Source organism: Natator depressus, chromosome 2 (assembly GCF_965152275.1).
Source record: "Natator depressus isolate rNatDep1 chromosome 2, rNatDep2.hap1, whole genome shotgun sequence".
NCBI classification, from domain to species: Eukaryota; Metazoa; Chordata; order Testudines; family Cheloniidae; genus Natator; species Natator depressus.
Window position 1 is genome coordinate 111,573,958 of NC_134235.1, and position 20,432 is coordinate 111,594,389.

A 20,432-nucleotide genomic window follows, 5' to 3' on the forward strand; every position below is an offset into this window, starting at 1 on the left:
TGTGCGTCCTGCCATATTGCTGCCTCTTTTGTATGATTTTATTGTGCTACCGTGTCTCAGATCATGTGTCACAATGTATGTAGCACACTAAATTTAAATACAAACAGCAATAGATGACAGCTCCACCTTCCCTCCCCACCAAAAACATCTGAATCCCCACCTCCTGGTCCCACTTTCCTGTAGCAAGGAGTGTGTACCTGTGGCAGGTCTCTCAGTTATGGTGGATATACAGTGACACAGAGGCTTTCTTGAGACCATTAACTCATTTTACATATCATAGACCACTAAATGACTATCACACTGGGTTGTTCTGATCTAGTGCCTTAGAAGTGAAATTGAAAGGTTTTGTACATAGTAGGAGATCAATGGTGAAACCTCAGATGTTCAGCTCTACACCTGAGAGTCCAGGAAGGTCCCAGACACCCCAAATATCCAGCTCGTTTTAGATTTAATCTGTTTCTATAATGAGCAAGACAGGGCTTCAGAAAGTTCAGGAAAGACTCTCTATAAATGTAGGCAACATTTATATATTCGCAGGAATTGACGTAGTGAAAAGCAGCAAAGAGAAATAATCCTATCCCTTTAAGGGACAAATAAATATAAAACAGACTTCCCTCAACCAAAGACCCAAAAAGCAAAGTTACAAAGTGTGGCTTGCTTCCGCTGTGGTCCCAAGGTGACACCACACAGCGTGACTCACCTCACCAGAATTTCTGAAAGGGAAAAGTGGTGAGGAGGCTGCTTCTCTTCTCAGCTACACTTTCTTCCGATACAACTTTCTGCTCTTACTTTTCATTGCCACAGTCAGTCCCCAGGCTCCTCTACTGCTCATCTCTTATATTTGGGGGGGCGGAGAGGGGGTGAAGGGAAAGGGAAGGGAGAATTAATTCATAGAATCATAGAATATCAGGAAGGGACCTCAGGGGTCATCTAGTCCAACCCCCTGCTGAAAGCAGGACCAATCCCCAACTAAATCAATAATTCTTCACAGTTGGCCCTACTCTGCAAATCTCTGCCCTCAGGGCAGACAGTTATAATCTTTCCCATAACCAGAAGGAGAGACAGTTAACCTTTTGCTTGCCAACTTTTGGGGAAAGATCTAAAACATCCTGTCATAATCACATTAGCAGTCCACTGAATCACCTGGTGCCCATTTATCTAATATCTTAATTATAACAATGTAACTAGCAGGGCTGTGTCCCTTTTCCAGATTTACTTCATTCTGAGTTTTGAAAAAATATATAAATACTAAGGCCCAGGTACTCTAAAATGTTTAGTTGTCTGGGATCTGGGGCAAGAGATCCAATCCTGCCACTGGTTCCAGACAGCTGGACCCTCACTGATTTCAGTGGTTCTCTGCAATGGTACATGGTCACCTTACAATAATGCAATAAAAGTTTGTAGTCCTTGATCCTCTTGTTTCTCATCTGTATCTTCCCCCTTTCCCAAAATTTATCCTATAATCTGGTTAGTTTTAATAAAATCTTTCTCATAAAAACTTTCACTATTAAATATGTCAAGAGCTGTCTGTAAGTATGTCTGTTTAGCTAACAGTGAGAGGGACATTGCCAAGTGTGATTCTGATAACTCCCAGTAATTATTTTTACAAACTAAGCATACCTCAATGAACAGTGTTTTGCAGTGAAATATAATATTACCTCCTCTAGGCAAATGCAGACATTCATGGATTATTTATAAGGAAACAATCAAATAATAATTGTTTAATGATTACAACTGAGATCTGGACCCCCTTATTATGGTCCAAAAAGCCACAATACCACAATTGAGGAAAGTGGTTGTGCTGGTTAAAAATTGGACTGATTTAGAGGGTAAGCAAAGGCAGCTATAAAAATTAAATATAAATCAGAACCTAAGAATTGTAGAAAATTGATAATGGAAACAAAGGGACACAAGGAACTATCTATGCCCAGCAAAGTTGAGGATATTAAGGAGTTTTTTATGTAAAGTAGGATTTGTTTTATTTTGTTCCTAACAATGGTATTGGTCCATTGCTATGGAAATGGTAGAATTATCAATAAAGATAAGATGCAGAAAAGGCAGAAGTGTTCAATAAATATTTCTGTTCTGTATGTGGGGAAAAACAGATGATGTAATTGTGACGGGTTGGATCCCCCTGTCCAGCATGCCATGTGATGTGCTGGCGTCTCACTGAGCCTACCCGTTCCACCAGCCTGGGCTTCCTCACCCTTTTTATGCTGTGCCAGGCCCTCAAGCCTTCTCTAGCACACACACACAGGTAAGGCCACATCCAGCTGCAGACATAGCCTGATGTCAGCTCTGTGTGAGAGGATTCAGCTCGGAGAGTGACCCAGCACTCACGTGCACACCCCCTTTGGGAAGTAAACACCAAATAATATTGTCTTGTGCTGTATAGAGAGATCTGCACAATGCAAGCTCATAAAAATTGTTCCCTCCCCCAAGGTGGAGAGAGATATGCACAGCTTTTGCCCTCCCCCCCCCAGGTATGAATTGCACAGGCTAGGTTTTGAAATGAACAAGAAAAAAGTTTAACTACAAAAGGTAAATTTTAAGTGATTATAAGGGATAGCAAACAGAACAAAGCAGATTACTGATCAAATAAAACAAAACACACAAATGAAGCTTAATACACTCAAGAAACAAGTTATAAAATGTAATTTCTCACCCTCAGTGTTGTTTTAGGCAAGTTGCAGAGTTTCTATAGCTTAGAGTTCCAGTTATTTCTCTTTACAGACTGGACTCCTGTCTCAGCCTAGATTCAGCAATGTCCAAAGTGGTATTTTGTACCAGGTGACCTTATCCACCTGATTTGCAGTGTCAAGGCAACCATGAAACAAGGTTTATTTTCAATGTCCACAGGAAGGAACTCGGGAAGATGGGAGATCCACATCTTTGAAGACTCCTTGTCTTTTCCTAATAGTCCATTAAGGCTGATTGCTTACTAACTGGTGGGCGTTTCCCAAGCACATATCCACACAGTTGTAATGGTTATATAGGCAATATTCCTAACTTCAGATACAGAAACGATACATGCATACAAGTTGGATGAATGTATTCAGTAAATCATAACCTTTCCAATGATACCTCACACAACCCATCTTGCGTAAAGCATATCTTAGTTATGCCATATTCACATCATAACAATATTTCTATGGAGAATATGGGGGGTCCAACATCACAGTAACAATATCATACGATGATGATAATGCTCTCAATATTCCACAAGTATCTTGAGAGGATGTAAAACAACAGCTACTAAAATTAGACATTTTAAAATCAGCAGATCCAGATAACTTGCATCCAAGAGTTTTAAAAGAGCTGGCTGAAGCATTCACTGGACCATTAATGTTGATTATCATTGAGTCTTGGACATTGGGGAATTTTCAGAAGCATGAAAAAAAGCTAATGTTGTACCAATATTTAAAAAGGGTAAATGGGATGACCTGAGTAAATATAAGCCTGTCAGTCTGATGTCAATCGCAGGCAAGGTAATGGAGTTGCTAATGTGGGACTCAATTAATAATGAATTCAAGGTGGGTCATATAATTAATGGAAAATAGATGCTGTCAAACAAACTTGATATCTTTTCTGATGAGATTACACGTTAAGTTGACAAAGGTAATAGCATTGATGTAATACACTTAGACTTCTGTAAGATGTTTGACTTGTACTGTTTGACATCTTGATTAAAAAAACTAGAAGGATATAAATAACATGCACACATGAAATGGATTAAAAACTGGCTAACTGAGAGGTCACAAATATAACTGTACATGGTGAATCATCATCAAACGGGTGAGTTTCTAGTGGGATCTGGCAGGGATCAGTTCTTGGCCCTATGCTATTTAACATTTTTACCAACGACCTGGAAGACCATATGAAATCATCACTGATAAAGTGTGCAAACGCAAAAACTGGGAGCGTGGTAAATATTGAAGAGAACAGGTCACTGATACAGGGCAACCTGGATCGCTTCATTTGCTGGGTGCAAGCAAACAATATGCCTTTAATATAGCTAAATGTAAATGTATACACCTAGGAACAAAGAATGTAGACCATTTTTACAGGATGGGGGAGTCTCTCCTGGGAAACAGTGACTCTGAAGAAGATTTAGAGGTAATGGTGGATAATCAGGTTAACATGAGCTTCCAGAGTGACACTGTGGTCAAAAAGGTTAATGTGATCCTTGGATACATAAATGGGAATTTGGAGTAGGAGTAGAAGTAAAGAGGTTATTTTACCTCTGTATTTGCACCAGTATGACTGCTGCTGGAATACTGTATCCAGTTCTGGTCTCTGCAATTCAAAAATGAAGTTGATAAGTTGGAGAGGGTTCAAATCATTTAATCAGAGAATGATTAAAGGAAACGTGCCTTATAGGGATGCCTTACAAAACATGTCTTACAGTGATAAACTAAATAGATTGAGCTCCTTGAGTTGAATAAAGAGAAGATTAAGGAGTGACTTTATCACAGTGGATAAGTACCTATATAGGGAACAAATATTTGATAATGGGCTCTTCAATCTAGCAGACAAATGTATATCATGATCCAATGGCTAGAAGTTGAAACTCACACTCAAAATATGGCATAAATAATTATCATTGGAACAGTTTACCAAGGGTCATGGTGGATTCTCCATCAGTGGCAATTTTGAAATTGATTGGATGTATTTCTAAAAGATATCCTCTAGGAATTATTTTGGGATTGAGTTATACAGGAGGACAGACTAGATGATCACAATCGTCCATTCTGGCCTTGGAATCTAGGAATCTATGAAAACAAAGCGTTTTTAGAAATTCTTTAAGTTTTGGAGTTTATGTGATTCTTTCACTTTTAAAATGCACCTAAATATTTTTGAGTAAGAACCTGTTGTGTAACTCAGTACCATGTTTCTGTTGCTTCATGTAACCCACAGATATTTGTCCATGTTCAGGGAAGTGAACATATTGGGGTAGATTCTGCCTAGTTTACACTCTATTTAATTTATTGACTCCTGTGGTTTTGCCCAGGATGTATGTCGAGGCAGATTTAGGCCCAGTGAGTGAGATCCTCAATGGTAGGGGCCTAAATACCTTTGAGAATCTCACCAACGGTACTTTTGGGGAAATTAATTGACCCAATTCTGCTCTCCATTCATGGATACAAATCCCAAAGAAGTCAAGGGTGGTTTCAAGAGGAATAAAATGGGACAGAATTTGGCTCAGTAGCTTTAAGACAGGATTAACTGAGGAACTGTTATGGGGTTTGAAAAAGTAGCCAGAAAGCAAACAAACACTTGCTACTGCTGGCTGCAGTGTTGCCAGTTCTTGTGGTTTATTACAAGTGTCCTGATACCTGGTGTATTTTTAAAGCCTCAGCTCCTGACATTATGATGTAACTAAGTGAGAATCTTCACTTTCATTTTTAAACAAATAAGTTTCTAGCCATTATGGTTTCAGGGAAAAGCTTGAACATGTGATCTTGGGTGACCATTAGAGACATGAAAACTAGAAAGTAAACACCGCCCTTCCCCCTTTTCCCCCCCATGTATTATTTTGTAAAATCTAATGAATTTGGGGGGCTTGACTTGTCATTTTCACACACTTGGGACTGGCAGTACTACTGTGGTTACTCAGGAAGCTCAAAAAGGGCCATGTCCTCTAGGACCTACGTGCACAGGACTCTTACTGGTTTCAGTGGGGTTTCTGTGCACAAAGGGTTTGCAGAATCAAGCCACACGGGTGACTTTTTAGAAAACTTAATGTTATTAGAAAAAAAAAAGACAGTGATCAGAATGTAATGCAAGTGTATGGCATATTAGGTGTGTTTCAGGTTTTATTTATACCGATTAATGAGGGACTAATTCTGTTGACCTCAGTGGATTTGCACAAGTATGAAACCAGTGTGAAAGCACTATCAGGCCCATTATTATTATTTGTGAATTTAAATCTTGTCTGCCACAGTGTCCAGCCGTCTAGGTTTTTGTATTGTGCCTATCACCATAGTAGCTAAGCACCTTGTTTAATTAAATAAGCCTTAAACCTTTCTAATGTGCACATATTAAGTGATGTACATTTTTTGAAATCTTTTATTATAACCAGGAAAATGAATACTGCTGAGTAAAATCGAGACTTCAGAATACGTGACCAATCATTTTCACAAGTGGATAGATATAGCAAACAGTATGTCATGCTGCATGCCTTTTAATAAGTACAATTATTTGCATTACTTTTGGTTAAAATACATTTTTCATGAATCCTGAAGTGAATAAGGTATAATAATTATTGGGTTTGAGACAGAAAAGCAAGGTGTTAATTGCATGTATATTTCCCAGGTTTTCAACATTTTGTTTTTGAAACAGCTCTCACCCAGTTTTTAATTCTTATTATATGGTCCACTGGTTGTTTTCAGTCGATTAACATTGTTTTCTTTCCTGTAGTGATGTCTTTAAGGCTAATTAGCATTGTAGGAGCAGGTGTTAATGAAGCAGCTAGCAATTTGTGTGAGTGATTAAAGGCTTTTCTGGGTTATTAAAATACTCCAAAAAAAATAAGTGAAATTTAAAACCCAAGTCTTAGGTTGGTGCACAGGGTTAATGCATCATTCTCTGGATTTGTGGACATATGGCCAAATCAAGGTGATACTTTCACAGTGTTCCAGTGCTGGTTGTATACATAGAAAGTGACTGCTTTATTGTGAACTCAGCTCATTAACATTTTAGTAATTAAGTCTCTGAGCAGTTGTTGTGTAGGGCTTTCTAAATGGCTGCTGAAATTTGTCTCCCATACATGATGAGGAATAATGAAACATTGTTTAACTACAGTCAGCATAAATTAAGTGTAGCAGAAACTTGAAAGAAGCAAGTCCTGACATAGATATATATGTTCAGAGGGATTGGAAATTCTAGCCACAGCCATTCAAATACTTCTGTCCTCTCCATTGCCATTTGCTTGCAGTAGAAGAGCTGTACCCACAACAAAATTATGCAGGGCTAGCTATGGAGCCAGAGTCAGGGACCATGCGGTAGGAAATCCTTTATGATCCTCCCCGACTGCAACAGGAGGGGTAGTCTCTTGTACATTAATCCTAGTCTTGGGGACACACAGTTACATTACAGATGGCTGGGACAGCAACCAAAAAACCTAGTTCTTAAACAGAGTCTCCTTTGTCTAATTGCGCTACTAGGAATTGTGGGAAAACTGAAGCTGTTCATTTTTGTTTTTTAAGGTTCATTGTCTAACTAGCGTAGGGGTCCTGTGTACAAGCTTAGCATCTACTATGCCTCTTATGGCTGAAATGTGTTGCAGTGACAGACTGAGAAAAGATACACACTATGCTAGAATTAATGTGTCCTCTCTCCCCCCATCCCTCCTTTTCAAGGTTGAGAGTGAGAAATTAAATGTGGAATCGTGTATGTCAATTTGAAAAAGTACATTATATTCCATGTGCTTTAATGATTCTATAGGATAAAATTATAACAGCAAGAAAGCCATCTCTCTCTATATGTATAAGGGGGGGGGGGAAACAAAAAAAAATAAACCACTTAGACACAATGTAGCATACATAGGAAACTAAGCACACACCAATCTAAGTTGCTGTAGCCCTTTTCTTCCATCTCACCTCTCACACTGTTTATTGCTATTATTCCTCATGTTAAGTCACAATGTAGACTGTGAGCTCCTTGGGGCAGGGACTGTGTGTATTATTTATCATTAAGGCACTAAGCACATTTTGGGTGCACCATGCATAAATAGGGAAATATTTTATACTGTACTATTATGTTCCAAATGCAATTAATCTGATTCACAACCCTTGAATGAGCAATTAATCTACACTACTTTGACAGTGTTGTTTCCATATCATACTTCTTTACATACAGTTGTCTATATTGCTCCTGTGTAATGATAACTTCTAAGCACTGTTTCTTCATTTTAGCTAGTTTCATATTGTTAAGCCCAGCTGCTTGGAAACAAGTTAAACTCTCATAAGGCAAATATAGGCGTTATATTCTGATTTTGGTGCGCGTGCATAACTCCTAGTGAAGCCAACAAGAGTTGAACATACTCATTCAAAAGAGAATATAACACAATTATCCTTTCCATAAAAACATTGCTGTGATTCTTCAGTTGTAGCACAGGTGCCCTTAGTTTCCATGCAACCTTATTCTAACCAGGGCGAGTGCCAAAGGACTATTCCTTTCTCTGAGAAAGTGACCCACTAACTCAGGCAGGTGTGACGAGGCAGAATTTTCACCTGCCTTTTCATTTTTTGACTGTTGTTTTCCCCCCCATTTAATCCCAATGCAGTGATACTCACAATACGATCACTGACACAGCTATATGTAATCACTGTTGTTATAGTGTTATTCAAAAGTAGTGGTTACGGAGTTTGTTTGTTTAAGTTAATAATTGCTGCCATTTTCTTGAGAACTGACATGCCGCATCAAAGATGCTTCCCAGAGAAATCTTCTATAATTACAAGTTAAGCTGATGTTCCATTATGAAGTAAGTAGAATAGAGTAGGATTACTTTTAAAAGGATTGTATTGATCTGCTTTGGAGGCCGTTTCATTTTGCAACACTAATAATAAATAAGTGGATAGATTATGAAGATATGCTACGGGGGCTGTAAATACTTATTTGACATATTTAGGCCATAACGATGATCCCTTTTCTTTCGTTTGGTCACTGTCTGCGATTTAAGGCAGACAAGATTCTATTTTGGGTGATGGGATTGCTATGTCTAACATTAATGATTAATATTTTCCATTTCTTAACTTTAGCAGTAAAACAATAGGAATGGAGAGCATCAGATATACAATATTTAGAAACAATGAAAGCAAGAAGCAACAGGAAAGTAATTTTTTCAACATAAAAGAGAAAATATCATCCGGTCTTTGAAAAAAATCAGTTAGGAAGATAATACAAACAGTTAACAGCTAAGGCACATATCTACAAGGATTTAAGGTCTAATTAGATACTGAGAACAGTAAATATTTCATTCATATGCTACTTACATTTATTCAATGAATCAATAGCACAAGAATCCTCTAACTTACTATTTCTAGCATTTAAAAAATCAGTCAGCTAGTCACATTATAAAACCAATAGCTCTTCCTGCCAAATTTGATTGACAATGACATGGATAATAAAGTGAAAACTTAGGGTTGATATATTGAATGTGAGGAACTAACACAATCAAATGTTTATAATGGTTCATGGTTGGTTGAGTGAAGTCTGTAAACACAAAGACCTTGTGTCCAGGAATTAGCTTATCTGCACATGGACAGGCAAGTCTCCGAATTCATTCACCACATAGGTAAAAATATTGCTCTACTTCTTAGGACCTAATTCTCCTCGGCCTTGCCTCTTCTATAGTTATTTACACCTGTGCAAAGTGAGTGTAAAAGAGCTACCAGTGTGATTGGCTCACTTCTTACACCCACTTTGCACACCACTTTTTGCATGTATGGTTGGCTGCACAAGGTGTAAAGAAATGTAAAATTAGGCCCCTTATTATCACCTGAAGATTTGAACACATTTTTTTCTTATTGATATATTGCTCCCTTCATTAGCCATCAACATCAAGATTTTCTTTTGCAGAATGTAGCTCAGATCTATGAGACATGAAAGGCCAAATTCTGCTGTCAGCATACCCACTAAAAGACAGTAGTGATGCATAGCTGTAGTGAAAAGTTATAATTTTGCCATTTGTGATTTAATTAGTGGTTCACAAGTCATCTGCACATAGCACACTCCCTACTGTACAGGCATGGCCTGCAGTTTCCCAACTGTGCTGGTTTTGCAAATTAAGTATTGGAGTATGAACATGGGGGATGTAACTTGGAGATTCATAACTCACACAAATTGGGCAGGTTTGAGTGAGCTAACCTAAATACATTTTTCTTAAGAGAACAGGAGAAGACAAGCACGTTGCACTTTCTCTCTCCAACAGGTTGCAGTGTGTGAACTCTATTTGTGGCTCAAAAAGGAAAACCCAGAGATTTGGGTGGAATTTTACACCTGGTAGTAATTAGTGGATGAAGAAGCTTAAGAGATCTATCTTATGTGATATGTTCATGGCATACTCAGAGCAGTTACATAAAAACAGAAATGCATCGCAACCTTCCAGAAACAGTAACACTATTTTAGTTCTTAAAATCCAGAACGTTAACACACAGAGAAAAAGCAGGCCGATACCTAAGGCAGAGAGACACAACTCACCACACCTTGCCCTAGGCTGGTTCTTGGCAGACTGACTCTGATCTCACACTTCCTTACAGAGTACCCTAGGCTGCAAGCTGGGCCAGGAAACCCCCCTTCTGATTAAAATGGATAGCTTGTAATTTTAACATTATCTAATCTGTCTCAATGATTATACCAGGTTATTAGCTTTGGTCTTTCAGCAGAGCCACAAACTTGAAGCGCTGACCACCTTTTAGAAACTAAAGAGCCTGTGCTACTTTTAAAACATGTACTATAAATGTTAGCAATAATTGGCATTTCTATAGCACTTTCTGGGCAAAGGACCACAAAACTCTTTTAGTCGTCCCAATACCCCTAGTTAGGTAGGTGAGTGTTACGTTCCCACTTTGTGGATGAGGTAAATAAGACAGAAAGATGACATAATTGATCCAGGGACACTAAATCAAGGATTCTAGCCTCATAGTCTGGTCAGATTCCAACTTGGGCAACTAAATTATTTGGTCCTGGCTATTTGCAAAACCACCTTTCTCCTCATGTGATATCCTTCTGATCAGCTGAGGAGCTTGAGCTACCCTGCTTTAACTGGGAGAGAGCTACTCATGGATTATTTTTGTTTTGTGGTTCTGCCTACCTAAATCCCTCCTTTTATTATCCCAAAATTTATTGCACAGCGTTTCCCAGCTACAGAGACCACCCCACCCCCGAAGTCCCTGCTTCTCCTTTTACTGTAGCTGGAAGCTGCTCTCACTTGCTTCCCCACCCAGGAGAGGGCCCTTACAGAGCCAACAGGAAGTCAGCCCCAGTACAAGCCAGGGAGGAGCTACCTCAGGCTGCAAGGGGAATGGCTTCAGCTGTTTTACTCTTGAAACAAATTGCTGCACAAGTCTCTTAACACGTTCAACCACGTTAAAGTAGCAAGTCATTTTTTGAATTTGCTACTATAAAATTAATGGTACACTAATTTAGGTGGGACTTTATGGCTCCACTCATGTGCTGATGGAGATTGATACATTTAATGTGGTTTTATCAGTTCAAAGGAAGCGAGAATTGTGGCAGTTAGTGATACTCTGCTGTAGCACTGTTGAAACAAAGTCCTGCAACAATAGGGGTATGGTGTGCCCTTGTTGTTGTTGTTGTTGAAGGTTAGGAAAAGCTCTTGATAGAGTAAAAAAAACCAGCACAAAAGCACTTATAGTTTGATCTTCATTTTGTGAGACAAGTTTTTAGGATGAGGACAGTGGGGAAACTCAAAAGGAGATTTTAAAACGTTTGGGTTTTTTCCTTACATTAGGTTATCATCAGCTGTTGTATCTCTCACAAATATGACAGGTTAAATCAAATGTTAGAAAGAGTACTCTACCATTATATAAGATTTTGTTCTAGAAAAGCAGGTAAAAATATATCACTAACTCCTGATAGATTCAGGTCTGTGAAATTAATGAACAAGTGTTAGCACTCTGGAGGCAGCTCACACCCATCCTTAATGGCTAGATAGACCTCTACTGTTACTGAGCCCTACACTTTGCAGCTCCCTGCACCTGTGGAGGCTGCTGCATCTAGAGGGAAATTCACATCCCAGTAGTATTTCAACTGCTGCTCTTCCTCAGAGGTTATTCCAGGAAAGGGGAGGCTTAGCTTCTGAAAGGCATTCCATAGAAATCCTACCAGCAGAGATGACGCATAACTGTTGATAGTGGGATGGCACAGTTTAAAGGTGCTGGTGGTATGCAGTGGGGTTCAGGGCAGGGCATATAAACCCTGGCAGAAATCTGGGGGGGGAGAGAGGACATGTGAATCCACGTGCCCAACCCACGTGCCCCCCGACATGTTGACTCCCTTTCCTTAGCCGCACAGCACACAGTGAACCCCCCAGCAGAGGGGAGGTTGTGATCTGCGTGAGCCACTACTGCTTGTCTTTGTGTGGCTCCGCTTTGAGCCAAAGAGGCTTGTGTCAAGGAGGGTGGTCACTGCTGCTCCTTTGCCAAAAGAAAAACACATGGACCTTCTTAGATACGCAACATTTATGACAATTTCATGCATATGGGGTGGGTGGAGAGAAATAGAAGTGTTGAGCTTTTATGAGAAATGCTGAGCCATTTTCAGAAGCTAAACTCATTTATACATTCATTCAGTTGCTAGTAGTAAAGGTGCTGGTTTAGTATTTTTACTCCTTTGAGCTTTTCTGTTGTATTAAAGGAAACTGCTATATTTCAATCTTTAAATATGCTGTGTTGTTGTTGTGCTATATGTATTGAGTTTTAGTCAGGGGTGGGATCGTGTAGCGCTCGGTACCGTCCAAACTCTCAAGAAAACATGGGCCTTATCCCATTGAAGTTGCACTCTATGTGTGAGATCTTTATCAAGTGATTGCTACAGAATTTGACTAACTTTACTACAGCCAATAGCTCTGGTGAGTTGTGCTGCGTTCCACTTAACACTGACTGAGGGGCACAAGGGTTAGTGGAAACTGGGCTGGGCTGGGCTGCAGAAGGGGGAAGCATGCCTCTTCCCAACAACATTCCTGTTTCAGTTCCTTACCTCTTCTCAAGAGAGGCTGTCACTTGACCCAAGTTAGGTGATGAAGTTGTTGAACATCACCATTCATGGCAACTGCACCTATGTTTGCCACTCATGGTCCAGCAAGGACCCCAGCTCTCCGGCTTCCCCGCAGGCACCGTGCTTGTGTAGAGACCTGCATTCCTCTTCCTCCTGACCAGGATATTTCCTGGCTACACATTTCCCTGACCCTATGGTGATATTTCTAGCAAAAGACAGACTACTTCTGAAGGTCTGTTTTGCTTCTCTCCTCAGAGATGGTACACAGTGTGCTTGTCACAGCTAAGTTGCCACACAAACTCTTTCTAAGCAAACACGTTTAGTCTTTAAGGCATTCCAGAGAAATCATATTAAAAACATACACATGTGGTAATAAGCATACTAGAGATCACCCCCTCACTCCCACCAGGGCTCTGGTCAGTGATTAGTCCTTGAAACCCTGCACAGGGATTTTTTCCTGTGGTCACAAGTTTTGTTCCAGATCAGTCTAAAACTTTGGCTTGCAGATGTGAAAGGTTGTGTGAGTCCAATATGCTTACTGTTCTGCCACTCCAATTTTAATTTAAAAAGAGGTATTTGAAACAATGAAGTTGCAAATGTAGCACCAGTCACTGGAGCCCTGTAGCGAAAATCTGCAGGGATAACATGATTTTGTTCGCATTAATCCAAAGGAGCACATTTCCATAGTAAGGCAAGTTTCTAATTCTCCAAGGAAAAGAGGTGACATTTATCAAGAGGAAGGAATACTACTATTTCATTACCATAGACTTTGGTAGCACCTGGATCATTTTAGGAAGGAACACAAGAGTGGGACCATGTGACATAATGAAGAAAACTCACACAGCAAAAAGAGGCTCTGGAGAACAGAGACTAGCAGATACAAATTAATTTAAGAAAGAGAAAGCACATCAGAAGATCTATACTAAGAAACCCCTTCCAGCTTGTGCTCCTAGCAGGGAGTGCAATCTTTCACAATATTTCATGACTGTGGCTGCATAAGTACTCCTCACTCCCCTGAGAAGGCAGTGGACCTTCTCACATAGGTAGGAATTACTCCTATGAGTAACAGTTCTCAGTTCTGAGCCCAGTGTGAGTGAATCAGAGTGCTCCTAAATCTCTTCTTGCTTGCACTAGATGTGATAGGGTTGGTGGCCTGCTTTGAGCACTAGTTTCTTGTGTTTACCAACCTTATGAGACCAACACTGAAAACAAGAACACGTAAAAGATCCCATCCCTCTTGGTTATGTGATACCAGCCAGAGCACCAGGCATTTAATAGAATATTGCTTTCACTGTGAAATGAGCCCGGGAGATCAATATACCTTTAGTGGCATTGCTTTAAGACTTGCCATTAAAAATAGAAACCCAGATTCCTTTACAGCCTACTCTGAGATGCCCACTGATGGGCCAATAACATCTTGAAAATGGTGGGTCTACTGCATGGGGGGACAAAAGCAGCAGATACTTCCCACAAAGAGACTCCACAAACTGCTTGGAGTGTGCTGCACAATGTATCCCTAACATGGGTCTCTGTTGCTCACTACAGAGCAGGGGAATATGAGCATATCTCCATATCCAGAAGTAACTGGATGCAGCCCAATTGCTCAGGTACCTTGGCCTTATTTCCATGCTGGGGTGAGGAATATATTTCCATCATTCCCTCCTATTTCCCAGAGGCAAATGCCAGTTTATTCAGCCTTTGCTTAGGCTCAGGATTGGTCCAGTGTAAAGATTTTAAGGCTGCTGTAAGAGGGCTCAATTTAAGCTGACATAAATGATCAACATTTTAACTTAGATTTTTAAAAAACTGATCAAGACAGCTGGCTGGTGGCAAAAAAGTTGTGTGGCAGTGTAATCTCTTCCGAGCTAAAACTGAATGGCACCCTCTGAAAACATATACAGCAAATTTGAACAATAAATCAAGGTGAATCAAAGCAAGCTCAAATATATTCTGAAATTCAGGCCATCTGAAATACTACATCTCTTACAAGGTTTTGTTTTTAGATCTAATGCAGCTGAGCAGGAGGCAATGGATTATTTTTTGGTGGACGTAAATACATTAGGAAACTACCGAACCACATGAACTAAACCATACATTAGAAAACTACTAAACCAATGCCAGGGTGAGAGGAAAAGGACCTAGCAACACTAGATGCTGCTCATGATTGTATTTCTTGACTTCCTTATGTAATACTTAACTTACATAAGAGAAAGGAGAAAGCAGAACTAAGAATAAAGTTCATAATCAAGCTATCCAATATATCTGTGCTGGTCAATCCTGTTAGAATGCTTCTCATAACTTCAAGAGACAAAATGGGTGAGGTAATATCTTTTATTGGACGGACCAACTTCTGTCGGTGAGAGACACAAGCTTTTGAGCTACACAGAGCTCTTCTTCAGGTCTGGGAAAGGTACTCAGAGTGTCACAGCTAAATACAAGATCTAACAGATTGTCCTAACTACTAATGCTAAACATATTCTAAGGGACCATTCCAGGTGAAGTGACAGACAGGTCAAATTTGGATACTTCTATGCCCAAGCATCCATGGGCAAACAGAACCCTTTGTGTTTACATTTACCCGAGACATAGTTACTTCTATATATTTTCCCTCCCACTTGCCCTGCCAGAGAGGCAGAGAAGGAGTTTCCAATCTAGAGCATCTGATGGTAAAATGTTTGCAGAACAGATGTTCATTGGCAAACTGTTCCTATTTTTGCTTCTTCTACATAAAAACCTGTACTGTATGGACAGTATATGGATTATTTTTGCATAGCTCATGTTGCCTTTACAGTAATACCTATCAGGAAACCAAGGCAACCAGGAGACAGAGATGTAAATGTAAGGCAAGTATAAGACTGATTTTTCCCCCATATCGACTGACCTTGAAGCAATGTTTCAAATATAATCAGCATGAACATATCACATAAGCACATTTTGTTGCTACTCATTCATTTCCACTTCTGTTGCAAAAATAAATACCTTATGAGAAATCTGTACATTGCATTTTGTCATATGATGGCAATTTTTCCTCCTTTCAATTGTTCACACCAGTAAGGGTTGGGTTTTTTTGGGGGGGGGGGGCCGCCCGCGGGAAGAGGGGTGAGAAATGGGTGAGAAAATTGATGACGCTGCCAATATCCAGAGCTGTATCCTATAAAGAGAGGGAATAAAATAAAGTCTATATTAATCTTGAGCCTGGTAACTCAAGCTTCTTGACAGATAAGAGACAGAGAAATGATTTGCCAGAAATGGAGACAAGCAACAAAAATGTTTATGCTGCAGACTCTTTCTGTTTTCTTGTATTTTTACATACAATGGGCTATGTTGTACTATATCTCCATGGCAATCACTGAAGAGTTCTTCCAGAAGCAAGTGGCATAATATGGCCTACTAATTTCTTTTTAGAAAGTTTTATTTTGATTTCTCAGTAATTTTTCAAAGTAGTCATCGTGGTAGGTAAATAAATGTATTTTCTTGTTTAACTTGTGCATGCATAGGACTTGGTCAGCAAAACGTTAGTCTCTGAATAGCTTGGAGATATGCTAAGGGGTAAGATAGTCAAGAAGTGTGGAAACCAGGGAGACAAAGAGAGGTATAATTCTCCTGTTCTGCCTCTTCCATAACGATGGTCTGTGTAAATGAAGACAGCCACTGTTAACAGCCTTCATAAATTAAGTTGGCCTCTGGCGTGTTTAGCTGCTGGTACCAATCTCCTTCTTGATGTTTTCATAGTTAGCTCATTCACTTTTGCACCTGTACAAGAACACAGTATCACATACAAATGCAAAAAACACACATGATCCTACAAATGTATTTAATTTACAATGCACATATCAGTTATGATTTTTCTTTATTTCATACACCGTCCATGCATGATAACCCCTCTTTTAGGCATGGATAGTTAAATGTAGTGGTGCATTCTGATTAATGAAATTACCACCCTCTGCAGAAAGTAGGCAGGTATATTTTTTAAAAAAAATTATCTCCCTTTTACTCTCCTCTTCTTTCATCTAAGTAGTTGCAAGAATTCAGTCTGTCAGCAATTCTCATTAAAATGCAGCCTAAAGTAGACTTGCCTACAAAATTCAAATATATAAGGAATTTATATTAATGATATTACTCACAATGTGTACATATTTACATAATCTGATCATGAATGCAAGCAGCTTTGTAGTCTAATTCCAATAGCTATAAATCATGTAAATCCGTGCGTGTGTGTGTGTGTTTAAAAACAGATTAATCTCCAGACAGTAGTACCTTTGTGAAACACAGAATTGTCAAGGGGTAGGATCTATTCTATTGAATGGAACTGCTCTTGAATTGCACTACTTGGCTACTGACATGGCAGTTGGTTTCAGAGTGGTAGCCGTGTTAGTCTGTATCAGCAAAAACAAAGAGGAGTCCTTGTGGCACCTTAAAGACTAACAAATTTATTTGGGTATAAGCTTTTGTGGGCTATCGCCCACTTCATCAGATGCATGCAGTGAAAAATACAGTATATATATTACAGCACATGGAAATGATGGGATTTGCCTTACCAAGTGGAGGGTCAGTGCTAACAAGGCCAATTCAATCAAGGTGGAAGAGGCCTATTCTCAACAGTCCACACAAAAGATCCACTTCATAGACACTACAGTGCAAATAAGTCATGGTCACATAAACACCACCCTATACTGGAAACCTACTGACCGCTATACTTGCCTACATGCCTCCAGCTTTCATCCAGACCACATCACACGATCCATTGTGTATAGCCAAGCCCTAAGATACAACCGCATTTGCTCCAACCCCTCAGACAGAGACAAACACCTACAGGATCTCTATCAAGCGTTCTTAAAACTACAGTACCCATCTGGGGAAGTGAGGAAACAGATTGACAGAGTGAGACCCAGAAGTCACCTACTACAGGACAGGCCCAACAAAGAAAGTAACAGAATGCCACTAGCCATCACCGATGGCCCCCAACTAAAATCTCTCCAGTGCATCAGCAAGGATCTACAACCTATCCTGAAGGATGGTCCCTCACTCTCACAGACCTTGGGAGACAGGCCAGTCCTTGCTTACAGACAGCCCCCCAACCTGAAGCAAATACTCACCAGCAACCACACACCACACAACAAAAACACTAACCCAGGAACCAATCCCTGCAACAAACCCCGTTGCCAATTCTGTCCTCTTATTTATTCAAGGGACACCATCATAGGACCTAACCACATCAGCCACACCATCAGGGGCTCGTTCACCTGCACATCTACCAATGTGATATATGCCATCATATGCCAGCAATGCCCTTCTGCCATGTACGTTGGCCAAACCAGACAGTCTCTACGCAAAAGAATAAATGGACACAAATCAGACATCAAGAATTGTAAAATTCAAAAACCAGGCGGAGAACACTTCAATCTCCCCGGGCACTCAATAGCAGACTTAAAAGTGACAATTCTTCAACAAAACAAACTTCAGAAACAGACTTCAACGAGAAACTGCACAACTGGAATTAATTGGCAAACTGGACACCGTCAAATTAGGCCTGAATAAAGACTGCGAGTGGATGGGTCACTACAAAAAGTAATTTTCCCTCTGTTGATACTCACACCTTCTTGTCAACTGTTGAGAATAGGCCAATTGCACCTTGATTGAATTGGCCTCGTTAGCACTGACCCCCCACTTGGTAAGGCAACTCCTATCTTTTCATGTGCTGTAATATATATACTACCTACTGTATTTTTCACTCCATGCATCTGATGAAGTGGGTTTTAGCCCACGAAAGCTTATGCCCAAATAAATGTGTTAGTCTCTAAGGTGCCACAAGGACTCCTCATTGTTTTTGACATGGTAGTACAGCAGATGTACAGATCACTGATGGGAGCTAGCATGGCATTTTCCAAATGAAAATGGGCCAAGTCTTCCCTTTCATAAAACTTTAAACAAATAGGGGACTGGATAGCTCAGAGATACGATGATGGGCGAGAGTTTCCAATCTGCGTCATTTGACTAAACTGTGGTGGCTCAGTAGTGATGCCTGTTTGAAATTAGTTTGCTGGTCTCAGAATAAATTTCTAGCAGACATCTCTCTGTTTCACAACCCACCAGCACAGCAGGTACCTTGCTGGCAATCTCAGCAGAAAGCCCCAGACCAGGCTGGAACTATCCTCCAACTTCGGAGGTCGCTTCCAGCTCAGTGCAGGGAAAACTTTGGCTGCTGGTATTGGTATCTGTTCTTGGGAGAGATGCCAGTTTCTAGTGCCCCCCATCATCAAGCACCTTTCAAAAAGGCTAAACTTCTCAGCAACAGCATTTGCCTTATCTCAATGATCCCTTTGATTGGAACCTTTCCCGTCATTTGTAAATATAAAACTAAAAAATGAAATTTGGTTTTTGTTCTGGTTTTGTTTTACTGAGATCAGATGAACCACGCAGCATTCTGTAGAGATTAATTTTTTCACCCCAAGGTGCTGCAAAACCTGCCCCTTCTGAGACATTTCCCTTAGACCTGGAGAAAGTTATGGGCAAAGATGGGTGCAGAGAGGTACACATTTATTCCCAATAACCAGCCAATTCGTTTTTAACATCTGGAGTAACCCAAATCCTGCCCGGTGATGTGCAAATGCATTGGTGGGTAGAGAACTTCAGAAGTTCTCCTCCAGAGTGAAACAATTGCGCAGCAGTACAGTATTGCTACGCAACAGTCAGGAGAATTCAGAGGGCACAGCAGGGCATTTTGGCTGGCTGGTCCCCTATTCTTTCAAGATTGTGATCTCTTGCAAGGGATTGGACTGCACAGCATGGGAGTATATGAAGCAATAGGTGTGAGAAGGATGGCCGTCTAATTCAGGCAGTGCACTAGAACTCAGGAGAGAACTCTTCAATTTCCAACTTTGCCAAAGACTTCTGGACCACCTGGGATAAATCAGAATAGTTCTATTAACTTGGGCCTTTGGCAAATCACTTAGTCTCTCTTTGCCTCAGTTCCTCTCCTGGAAAGTAGAAATAATGAAACTCAGATGCTCACATTGTGGTGATGAGGGACTAAGGATGTGGAATACAGAGATTTTGCAGGTGGAAAAAAAAATCTTCCCTCTTCAAAACAGAGCATCAGTACATTTAACTAGTGCACAATCACACTGCTGCTGACAGCAGGTGGCTTCATAAAGCAGATCAGGGATACTGACTGCTCTTTTCTCAAATACAGATTTTAATGGGAAAACTACAAGAGCAAGCATTGCTGGGGTTTGAAGGCGGCCAAGGTATACTTTCTACACAAAAAAAGGCACCTGCTACAGATTAGGTTCATTTAAAGACTTGCTCATTTTCATTTCTAAAATCTCCATCTAAATTGCTTTCCTCAGGGGTCGATTGTGGTAGGTACTGCTACTTCCACTAATGGGGTTAATGGGAGCTGTGGGTGTAGCCACAGCAGAATAGAGTCCTAAATCCTTTCATGTCAAAAGAGCACTTTTTTAAAATGGGGATGATTGTTGTCAGATACCTTGAGACACTTGTGTGTAAAAAGGCTCTCTGCAGGTTTATTTTCTATATGAGGCATGAGATAACAATTTGTCATGTGTCTTTGTAGGAGCAGCTGAAGGCTTTGGACTGGGAAATAAATACATTTGTGGATTATATGTTTGGATCTCGAGGTAAGTGTGCTTTTCAGGACTCAGAATGCATGATCTTTTAATGTGCAAACA

The 20,432-nt window shown here is 40.1% G+C and overlaps 1 protein-coding gene across 1 annotated transcript in view; it reads left to right on the forward strand.

Moving 5' to 3' along the window:
• Positions 1-20,432, forward strand: part of ELOVL2 (ELOVL fatty acid elongase 2) — an 87,281-nt gene that overhangs the window by 20,599 nt on the left and 46,250 nt on the right. Inside the window, exon 2 of the mRNA XM_074944885.1 lies at positions 20,318-20,381. Within this exon, the coding sequence (XP_074800986.1) occupies positions 20,318-20,381 (64 nt within the window). The remainder of the gene's footprint in view (positions 1-20,317; positions 20,382-20,432) is intronic.